The sequence below is a fragment of the Oncorhynchus kisutch genome, linkage group LG15 (assembly GCF_002021735.2).
Source record: "Oncorhynchus kisutch isolate 150728-3 linkage group LG15, Okis_V2, whole genome shotgun sequence".
Classification (NCBI taxonomy): Eukaryota; Metazoa; Chordata; class Actinopteri; order Salmoniformes; family Salmonidae; genus Oncorhynchus; species Oncorhynchus kisutch.
The window spans coordinates 87,377,370-87,389,126 of NC_034188.2; the positions used below are offsets into that span (position 1 = coordinate 87,377,370).

The 11,757-nt window shown below is 42.5% G+C and overlaps 1 protein-coding gene and 1 long non-coding RNA gene across 16 annotated transcripts; both read left to right on the top strand.

Annotated features, from left to right (window-relative positions):
- Positions 1–279: 279 nt before the first annotated feature.
- LOC109881505 (uncharacterized) lies at positions 280–9,748 on the top strand. Of its 15 annotated transcripts, XR_004203216.1 has the most exons (7): positions 280–442; positions 1,044–1,325; positions 6,212–6,253; positions 6,335–6,396; positions 6,533–6,752; positions 6,990–7,070; positions 7,750–9,748. It is a non-coding gene; the product is annotated as an uncharacterized LOC109881505 (long non-coding RNA). The 15 variants fall into 15 exon arrangements; XR_002253862.2 differs by lacking the exon at positions 6,533–6,752; XR_004203212.1 differs by having other exon boundaries at positions 289–442; positions 6,335–6,752.
- Positions 2,807–6,042, top strand: LOC116353655 (GATA zinc finger domain-containing protein 14-like). Its single transcript, XM_031791242.1, has 2 exons — positions 2,807–5,509; positions 5,570–6,042. The coding sequence occupies exons 1-2, from the start codon at positions 3,079–3,081 to the stop codon at positions 6,025–6,027; spliced, it is 2,889 nt and encodes a 962-aa protein (XP_031647102.1). The 5' UTR covers positions 2,807–3,078; the 3' UTR covers positions 6,028–6,042.
- Positions 9,749–11,757: the final 2,009 nt, after the last annotated feature.

Sequence of the window (11,757 nt, forward strand, 5' to 3'; positions counted from 1 at the left end):
AGAGTCGATGGAAATGTTAAGTGGTCACAAAAACGTGTTCTGACATCCAATTATATAAGAGGAATTGAGGCTTGAACGTTATCAAATGTCACCACTTCCTCTCGGGTATTATGTAAAGAGTTTGCGATAGTCTGTGCAACTGAATTTTTCGTATGATTTAAAATTGGGTTTATATATGCATTTAATTCAAGTTTTAGTTGTTGAAGTCGTTTCTGAAAGTATTTTTAAATTTTAAACTGTGGCTGCCTCCTTAAATCACTTGCCCCCTTTGGCGCAGACATTCTACGTCATACTGACATGTCGAGCCCCAGCTCCATCCAGACATCAGAACAACTTATTTTGGTTTCAATCGATCACTGTTGGATAACTTGTATTAAACCAACAAAAAAAACATGGCCTCAAGTTGTCGAAAACCAGAGCATATTGCCCCGCTTAAAAAATGGTTAGTATGACATGTTCACTGGTTTAAAGACCGTAATGAGAGCTAGCTAGCGCCCTGTTAGCCGCTAACTGTAGGAAGACTTAACGTTTGCTAAGTTTGTTCTCTAGTGATCTGCTCTCAAATACCCACATACCAAGTGACTGGTCATTAATTTAGTTCATTATGTGCACTACATTTGGGGTTTTAGGCTGGGTTTATGTATAGCTAGCTAAACACTCTACTGATGTACAATGGACTTTATACAGTTGATTGATACAGCACTTCTTCTGTTTTGATTTCTACTCATGATGCAGTTCTACAACGTTGCATTTAACATTTACATACGAATCAGAGGCTGTCCTTGATAGAATTGTTTTATTTTACCTTTTATTTAACTAGACAAGTCAGTTAAGAACAAATTCTTATTTTCAATGACGGCCTAGGAAACAGTGGGTTAACTGCCTTGCAACCTTCCGGTTACTAGTCCAACGCTCTAACCACTATGCTACCCTGTCGCCCCATAGAAGCTATCAGAATCTGTTTGAGACATAGTAGAATGTAATCTGATTAAAGGTAACCAACAGTTAATCAACAGTTCAAGAATTTCCTCATTGATTTCCAGTTCTCGGGTGATTTAGATCCAGGGCCAGATGTCCTAGAGGGCTGTGGAGCTGCTGAACTTGCTAGATGGGACAGATGTCCTAGAGGGCTGTGGAGCTGCTGAACCTGCCTGAGGACCAGCCCTGTAACCTGCTAGATGGGTCAGATGTCCTAGAGGGCTGTGGAGCTGCTGAACCTGCCTGAGGACCAGCCCTGTATCCTGCTAGATGGGCATGATGTCCTAGAGGGCTGTGGAGCTGCTGAACCTGCCTGAGGACCAGCCCTGTATCCTGCTAGATGTGGGGTAGGTGTACTGGCCAGGGGACGTCTGAGGGCTCTCATTAGGACCAGCCCTGTATCCTGCTAGATGTGGGGTAGGTGTACTGGCCAGGGGACGTCTGAGGGCTCTCATTAATGTAATAGGTCTGGGTAGGAGAACAAGACATTAAAGCTACTCCAGACTGAGTGTGTGTATATAACTTGCCCCATCCAGGTGTGACTTGGGGCTAAGTGGGGTCTGCCAGGTGGACACGACTTTTAAAATCCTAACATCGCTGAGCCCATCAAATCAAATTTATTTATATAGCCCTTTGTACATCAGCTGATATCTCAGTGCTGTACAGAAACCCAGCCTAAAACCCCAAACAGCAAGCAATGCAGGTGTAGAAGCACAGTGGCTAGGAAAAACTCCCTAGAAAGGCCAAAACCTAGGAAGAAACCTAGAGAGGAACCAGGCTATGTGGGGTGGCCAGTCCTCTTCTGGCTGTGCCGGGTGGAGATTATAACAGAACATGGCCAAGATGTTCAAATGTTTATAAATGACCAGCATGGTCGTATAATAATAAGGCAGAACAGTTGAAACTGGAGCAGCAGCACAGTCAGATGGACTGGGGACAGCAAGGAGTCATCATGTCAGGTAGTCCTGGGGCATGGTCCATCACATTTAAACTACAAGATTCTTCACTTGGTTACCAATCTGTCTCGCAAAAGAAGAAGAAGAAAAAGAAGAGGATGTGATTGGCTTGTTAACGTATCTAGAATGAGATGTGATTGGATTGTTAACGTATCTAGAATGAGATGTGATTGGCTTGTTAACGTATCTAGAATGAGATGTGATTAGATTGTTAACGTATCTAGAATGAGATGTGATTAGATTGTTAACGTATCTAGAATGAGATGGGATTAGATTGTTAACGTATCTAGAATGAGATGTGATTAGATTGTTAACGTATCTAGAATGAGATGTGATTAGATTGTTAACGTATCTAGAATGAGATGTGATTGGCTTGTTAACGTATCTAGAATGAGATGTGATTGGCTTGTTAACGTATCTAGAATGAGATGTGATTAGATTGTTAATGTATCTAGAATGAGATGTGATTAGATTGTTAACGTATCTAGAATGAGATGTGATTGGCTTGTTAACGTATCTAGAATGAGATGTGATTGGCTTGTTAACGTATCTAGAATGAGATGTGATTGGCTTGTTAACGTATCTAGAATGAGATGTGATTAGATTGTTAATGTATCTAGAATGAGATGTGATTAGATTGTTAACATATCTAGAATGAGATGTGATTAGATTGTTAACGTTATCTAGAATGAGATGTGATTGTCTTGTTAACGTATCTAGAATGAGATGTGATTGGCTTGTTAACGTATCTAGAATGAGATGTGATTAGATTGTTAATGTATCTAGAATGAGATGTGATTAGATTGTTAACATATCTAGAATGAGATGTGATTAGATTGTTAACGTATCTAGAATGAGATGTGATTGGCTTGTTAACGTATCTAGAATGAGATGTGATTAGATTGTTAACATTATCTAGAATGAGATGTGATTGGCTTGTTAACGTATCTAGAATGAGATGTGATTAGATTGTTAACGTATCTAGAATGAGATGTGACTCCTAAGCCTTTTCAGCCAGACATGTAACACTTTACCATACAGAGAGTTTAAATATCTGGCCAATAAATAGTTTATTTTAATTGAATAACGTTTTGTGTACAGAGCTTGTTAGAGATGTAATGATTTGACCCTTTGGCAAATACAAATGCACACTAGTAGTAAGCATCGCTCCCCAGTTAAAGTGCATAATGATAGCTTCTATGGTGGTCACACTAGTAGTAAGCATCGCTCCCCAGTTAAAGTGCATAATGATAAGCATCGCTCCCCAGTTAAAGTGCATAATGATAAGCATCACTCCCCAGTTAAAGTGCATAATGATAAGCATCGCTCCCCAGGTAAAGTGCATAATGATAAGTATCGCTCCCCAGTTAAAGTGCATAATGATAAGCATCACTCCCCAGTTAAAGTGCATAATGATAAGCATCGCTCCCCAGTTAAAGTGCATAATGATAAGCATCGCTCCCCAGTTAAAGTGCATAATGATAAGCATCGCTCCCCAGTTAAAGTGCATAATGATAAGCATCGCTCCCCAGTTAAAGTGCATAATGATAAGCATCGCTCCCCAGTTAAAGTGCATAATGATAAGCATCGCTCCCCAGTTAAAGTGCATAATGATAAGCATCGCTCCCCAGTTAAAGTGCATAATGATAAGCATCGCTCCCCAGTTAAAGTGCATAATGATAAGCATCGCTCCGCAGTTAAAGTGCATAATGATAGCTTCTATGGTGGTCATACTAGCAGTATGCATCGCTCCCCAGTTAAAGTGCATAATGATAAGCATCGCTCCCCAGTTAAAGTGCATAATGATAGCTTCTATGGTGGTCACACTAGCAGTATGCATCGCTCCCCAGTTAAAGTGCATAATGATAGCTTCTATGGTGGTCACACTAGCAGTATGCATCGCTCCCCAGTTAAAGTGCATAATGATAGCTTCTATGGTGGTCACACTAGCAGTATGCATCGCTCCCCAGTTAAAGTGCATAATGATAGCTTCTACGGTGGTCACACTAGCAGTATGCATCGCTCCCCAGTTAAAGTGCATAATGATAGCTTCTACGGTGGTCATACTAGCAGTATGCATCGCTCCCCAGTTAAAGTGCATAATGATAGCTTCTATGGTGGTCACACTAGCAGTATGCATCGCTCCCCAGTTAAAGTGCATAATGATAGCTTCTATGGTGGTCACACTAGCAGTATGCATCGCTCCCCAGTTAAAGTGCATAATGATAGCTTCTATGGTGGTCACACTAGCAGTATGCATCGCTCCCCAGTTAAAGTGCATAATGATAAGCATCGCTCCCCAGTTAAAGTGCATAATGATAGCTTCTATGGTGGTCACACTAGCAGTATGCATCGCTCCCCAGTTAAAGTGCATAATGATAGCTTCTATGGTGGTCACACTAGCAGTATGCATCGCTCCCCAGTTAAAGTGCATAATGATAGCTTCTATGGTGGTCACACTAGCAGTATGCATCGCTCCCCAGTTAAAGTGCATAATGATAAGCATCGCTCCCCAGTTAAAGTGCATAATGATAAGCATCGCTCCCCAGTTAAAGTGCATAATGATAAGCATCACTCCCCAGTTAAAGTGCATAATGATAAGCATCACTCCCCAGTTAAAGTGCATAATGATAAGCATCACTCCCCAGTTAAAGTGCATAATGATAAGCATCGCTCCCCAGTTAAAGTGCATAATGATAAGCATCGCTCCCCAGTTAAAGTGCATAATGATAAGCATCGCTCCCCAGTTAAAGTGCATAATGATAAGCATCGCTCCCCAGTTAAAGTGCATAATGATAAGCATCACTCCCCAGTTAAAGTGCATAATGATAAGCATCACTCCCCAGTTAAAGTGCATAATGATAAGCATCACTCCCCAGTTAAAGTGCATAATGATAAGCATCACTCCCCAGTTAAAGTGCATAATGATAAGCATCGCTCCCCAGTTAAAGTGCATAATGATAAGCATCGCTCCCCAGTTAAAGTGCATAATGATAAGCATCGCTCCCCAGTTAAAGTGCATAATGATAAGCATCGCTCCCCAGTTAAAGTGCATAATGATAAGCATCGCTCCCCAGTTAAAGTGCATAATGATAAGCATCGCTCCCCAGTTAAAGTGCATAATGATAGCTTCTATGGTGGTCACACTAGCAGTATGCATCGCTCCCCAGTTAAAGTGCATAATGATAGCTTCTATGGTGGTCACACTAGCAGTATGCATCGCTCCCCAGTTAAAGTGCATAATGATAGCTTCTATGGTGGTCACACTAGCAGTATGCATCGCTCCCCAGTTAAAGTGCATAATGATAGCTTCTATGGTGGTCACACTAGCAGTATGCATCGCTCCCCAGTTAAAGTGCATAATGATAAGCATCGCTCCCCAGTTAAAGTGCATAATGATAGCTTCTATGGTGGTCACACTAGCAGTATGCATCGCTCCCCAGTTAAAGTGCATAATGATAAGCATCGCTCCCCAGTTAAAGTGCATAATGATAAGCATCGCTCCCCAGTTAAAGTGCATAATGATAAGCATCGCTCCCCAGTTAAAGTGCATAATGATAAGCATCGCTCCCCAGTTAAAGTGCATAATGATAGCTTCTATGGTGGTCACACTAGCAGTAAGCATCGCTCCCCAGTTAAAGTGCATAATGATAAGCATCGCTCCCCAGTTAAAGTGCATAATGATAAGCATCGCTCCCCAGTTAAAGTGCATAATGATAAGCATCGCTCCCCAGTTAAAGTGCATAATGATAAGCATCGCTCCCCAGTTAAAGTGCATAATGATAAGCATCGCTCCCCAGTTAAAGTGCATAATGATAAGCATCGCTCCCCAGTTAAAGTGCATAATGATAAGCATCGCTCCCCAGTTAAAGTGCATAATGATAAGCATCGCTCCCCAGTTAAAGTGCATAACGATAAGCATCGCTCCCCAGTTAAAGTGCATAATGATAAGCATCGCTCCCCAGTTAAAGTGCATAATGATAAGCATCGCTCCCCAGTTAAAGTGCATAATGATAGCTTCTATGGTGGTCATACTAGAAATAAAACAAGTCCGTTTTGCACAAACATTCGTCCTTTTTTTTTTTTTACTTAACTGACCGCTGACAGCTGCTTTAATGAGGAAAAGTTTGACTTTAGTATGACTCATATGTGGTTGTCTCACCTAGTTATGAATGAATGCACTAACTGCAAGTCTCTCTGGATAAGAGTGTCTGCTAAATTACTCACGTGTTAATGTTGTTGGTGCTTGAATGTCAAACTGACATTCTTCTCCTCAGGTTCTTCCTGTGTCTGTTGGTTGGGTTTTCAGGAAGCTGAAGGTGAGGAAAAGAACAGGGGGGTTTTTATTTCGAGAGACTATGCAGTCTTGAGTGCTGAACACTGATGGTTTGTGTTTTCAGGGGTTGGGGTCAGAGACGGTGGACAGGAGTGTCCCAAATCAAGTCCAATTCACAGGACGGAGGTAAAGTGATTTAATAAGATTGTCAACTTTAGACATGGTGTAATGCTTAATTACCACCATTATGTTAAAGAAAATACCTATTAATAAAAGTACTAGCATAGTTGGGTAGATGACATTGGGCAGGTCTTTTCCTCAGGTCAGGCCAGGCACATTTCCCTGCCCTGATGAGGTTGAAGGACCCAGATGGACATAGAGGGCTGTCGTCCTGCCTGACTACAGTTACTTCCTGGCAGCTTTTCCTCCCTCTCACAATCACATGATCAAGCAGATGGTGATTTGGGAAACTCACTGCTCAGCCTGTAGGGTCTCCACTTGCGCCTGCTGAATGGCTAGCTTTATTCGGTCAGCCGCTTCAGGTGGGTGGTCACGGGTGTTTGCAGTGTTTGCTAGGTTCCAGCCTTGGTATGAGCCGAATCAGGAGGAAGTGGTACTCGTTTAGCAAGCAGCGTGACGTCCTTTACAATCTGTCACGAGACATAGAGCAGATTTGAAGTTAAAGTTGAGTAAAAACAACTACAGGTTTGATTAGAGCTGCAGTGTCTCGATCCCTTCCTGTGTCTGCTGTTGGTCATTTCCTGTTTGTCTTCGTGAAGATCTCGCTTTAAGAACATGAAGGGCAAGTCTGCAAAGAAGGGAGAAGACTGGATCCTGGAGGGGAGAAGAAGACAGGACGGGTATGTACCCCTCTGTCTACACTGTCTCATTGAGAAGACAGGACGGGTATGTACCCCTCTGTCTACACTGTCTCATTGAGAAGACAGGGCGGGTATGTACCCCTCTGTCTACACTGTCTCATTGAGAAGACAGGGCAGGTATGTACCCCTCTGTCTACACTGTCTCATTGAGAAGACAGGGCAGGTATGTACCCCTCTGTCTACACTGTCTCATTGAGAAGACAGGGCAGGTATGTACCCCTCTGTCTACACTGTCTCATTGAGAAGACAGGACGGGTATGTACCCCTCTGTCTACACTGTCTCATTGAGAAGACAGGGCAGGTATGTACCCCTCTGTCTACACTGTCTCATTGAGAAGACAGGGCAGGTATGTACCCCTCTGTCTACACTGTCTCATTGAGAAGACAGGGCAGGTATGTACCCCTCTGTCTACACTGTCTCATTGAGAAGACAGGGCAGGTATGTACCCCTCTGTCTACACTGTCTCATTGAGAAGACAGGGCAGGTATGTACCCCTCTGTCTACACTGTCTCATTGGGTGGTGATCCTGTACAGGTTAACATTAGTACCATCAACTTATTACCTTCATATAGCTTACAACCCCGTTTGGATGAAGCCAGTAGGCTCTGTAACAGAAAGGCTGGTCTCTTACTGTCTGTGGTGTGTTCTGTCTCTCAGGGAGGTCCGAGCTGACACAACGTACACTGCCCTGCAGAGAAGGACTCACTTCTGAACCCCAGTCAGTCCTGTGTGTTCCGGGCCTGGAGATTCACCCTTATGGAATACTACTGTCCTGTGGACAGAATCTGGACAGAAACTGGCCCCTCTCGAGGACATGGTCCCAATCCTATGGACAGAAACTGGCCCCTTTCTACGACATGGTCCCAATCCTCTGGACAGAAACTGGCCCCTCTTTAGGACATGGTCCTAATCCTCTGGACATAAACGGACCCCTCTCTAGGACATGGTCCCAATCCTCTGGACAGAAACTGGCCCCTTTCTAGGACATGGTCCCAATTCTCTGGACAGAAACTGGCCCCTCTCTAGGACATGGTACCAGTCCTCTGGACAGAAACTGGCCCCTCTCTAGGACATGGTCCCAATCCTCTGGACAGAAACTGGCCCCATATCAATCCCGGTGAATATTCATGTCATGTAATTTGGAGGCCAATTGTCAACCCAGTGGATAGTCATGTAATTTAGAGGCCAGTAGTTATGTAATTTAGAGGCCAGTAGTTATGTAATTTAGAGGCCAGTAGTTATGTAATTTAGAGGCCACTAGTCATGTAATTCAAGTCAATAGTCATCCCAGTGGTTAGTTATATAATTTAGAGGACACTTGTCATCCCAGTGGTTAGTTATATCATTTAGAGGCCACTAGTCATCCCGGTGGTTAGTTATATCATTTAGAGGCCACTAGTCATCCCAGTGGTTAGTTATATCATTTAGAGGCCACTAGTCATGTAATTTAGAGGTCACTAGTCATCCCAGTGGTTAGTTATATCATTTAGAGGCCACTTGTCATCCCAGTGGTTAGTTATATCATTTAGAGGCCACTAGTCATCCCAGTGGTTAGTTATATAATTTAGAGGCCACTAGTCATCCCAGTGGTTAGTTATATAATTTAGAGGCCACTAGTCATCCCAGCGGTTAGTTATATCATTTAGAGGCCACTAGTCATCCCAGTGGTTAGTTATATCATTTAGAGGCCACTAGTCATCCCAGTGGTTAGTTATATCATTTAGAGGCCCCTTGTCATCCCAGTGGTTAGTTATATAATTTAGAGGCCACTAGTCATCCCAGTGGTTAGTTATATCATTTAGAGGCCACTAGTCATCCCAGTGGTTAGTTATATAATTTAGAGGCCACTAGTCATCCCAGTGGTTAGTTATATCATTTAGAGGCCACTAGTCATCCCAGTGGTTAGTTATATCATTTAGAGGCCTCTAGTCATCCCAGTGGTTAGTTATCATTTAGAGGCCACTAGTCATCCCAGTGGTTAGTTATATCATTTAGAGGCCTCTAGTCATCCCAGTGGTTAGTTATCATTTAGAGGCCACTAGTCATCCCAGTGGTTAGTTATATCATTTAGAGGCCTCTAGTCATCCCAGTGGTTAGTTATCATTTAGAGGCCACTAGTCATCCCAGTGGTTAGTTATATCATTTAGAGGCCTCTAGTCATCCCAGTGGTTAGTTATATCATTTAGAGGCCACTAGTCATGTAATTTAGAGGTCACTAGTCATCCCAGTGGTTAGTTATATAATTTAGAGGCCACTAGTCATCCCAGTGGTTAGTTATATCATTTAGAGGCCACTAGTCATGTAATTTAGAGGTCACTAGTCATCCCAGTGGTTAGTTATATCATTTAGAGGCCACTTGTCATCCCAGTGGTTAGTTATATCATTTAGAGGCCACTAGTCATCCCAGTGGTTAGTTATATAATTTAGAGGCCACTAGTCATCCCAGTGGTTAGTTATATCATTTAGAGGCCACTAGTCATCCCAGTGGTTAGTTATATCATTTAGAGGCCACTAGTCATCCCAGGCATGTGGGCTACATGTAATTATTTTGAGATGTGTCGTATTATATTGTCGATAGTCTCGTTCATCTGAATGCAGTTATTAAATGAACAACGTGTCTTATCTCTGTAATAATAAACATGTTCTCTACACGTGACTCAGCTCTTCTCCATGCTGTTGGAAGGATCTATGAACGAGTTCACTACTGCACAAACACATGACATTGGTAATGATTCCCGACGATGTATTAATGGCGTAATGTATTGTATAATTTCGCACAAGATACATGCATAATGCATGTATAGATTAGTTTGTACGTAATCGGGTAGCAATCATTAGAAATCGATGAATAAAGTAAGGCGACAGGTCGACAATTTCAACCCTGCTGTCTTTAATACCTATAGAGGCCGCTCTTGCACAACAAATAGCTTCCTCCAGAAATGACATCCCCACTATCAAGGCTCACTTGGGCGTTATCGTCGTCTAGGCGACGTGTTAAACCGTGTCCATTCCTTGTTCTCGCCTGTGGTCTTTTAGGCCAATTTGAATGATTGAGTGGAGGGGTAAAAAAATATGTTGCATCAGAATGTATTTTGATATGGGGATATAATCTGTTGCGATGAACACTGGGGATTCATGTGTGAAAAAACGGGTGGCCTCACCTTTCAAGCGCGTTAACCCCGAGGGAGTCCCACCTTCCAAAAACACGGACGAGGAAATCACGCTACTAGCTTGCCATCCAGCAGCCGATTGAAGCGCGCACTCGACGTTTGGACACCCTCCTGCTCTCTTTGCCACCGCTCTTTTGAAGATTTGAGAAAATATAAAGAATAAGCGCGGAAACCATCACCACCATCACCACATTCATAAAGGGGCGTTACGGAGAGAGTCGGACAAAGTGTAACATAAGTGATGATGAAAGACCGCACGCAAGAACTTCGACAGGCGAGTTGACACTTATTTTTTTGTCGATCTATAAATAGTCCGTTTATAGTTATCGAAGAAGGAATGGTCACAGTGGAAATTGTATCTGACTGTAGGCTATTGTAGACTATTCAAACGTCTGATGGAATAACTGGACAGTATAAATTAGCGGGAATGTCTTAGTGGGAAACATTGTGCCAAGCAACAGTTGTCAAATTGGACTAGACGAGGAAAAAGTATATTTTTTTAAACAATCTAGCTTACTTTGGGTATGACAACTTATGTTATTAACCTATGGTGACAAAATTGCTCCTGGTTATAATGAAAAAGGTCCTATAACGAGTTTTTGAGGTGGGGTCTGGGGTGGTACATATATAAAGTGTCACCATTGGTGACCATGGTCTCCCATATTACAGACATGTTATCATAAATAACAGCTCCAGCGCCGATTATCGAGGCGTTGCCTGCATTTTTGTCAATAGACAATGAATGAGAGAAACTGGGCTATATTTTCACAGTCCACCGAGAAGAGGTTCGAGATGGGCACTCCAGACTCACTCCACATTTGTTTTTCCTGGAATTGCATATTTCCATTGCGCTTTCATCACCATATGAGCGAGCAGCTGGCATGTGGGCACTGGACACCTCACTGTGCGTAACGCTATTACGCGCAAATGTATACAGTACGGTTGACTTATCCATGAGGATTCTCTCTGTTATGAATCTCCGTCGAAAGAATGATGTTGAATTTCAACCTGGTAACGACCTGGTAACAGATTCCACTGTAAAGCCACTCTCCAATAGCTGGTGTAGGTGATACTTTTGGTGGGACCTGAAAGAGAGGACACATGGTAGGACCATGGTGTGTCCTGGGTTCTCCAAGGATTTGTGGGAGGGTGTTCGAGAGAGAGACAAGGCATTTAATTCCAGTGTCATGTATAGACTATGTGTTAAGCACTGAGAAAATCCCAGTCCCCTGATAATACATCTGTGTGTGTATGACAATTGATTTGATTTGGGTAAAAACCTACACAATAATAATGTGTTCCCAGATGATAACACTAAGAAGTATTAATTAAAACACTAATTTCCAGATTGGTCCTTGATGGTAAAAGAATCAATCAAGCCCATTTGATTTAATGGTTGTTGTTTTTTACAAACCATTTGTCACCAAGTAAAAAGAGCAACCAGGAGAGGGGTTCTAGTTATTTATATAGGGGTGTAGTTGACTTTCCCTGTCTG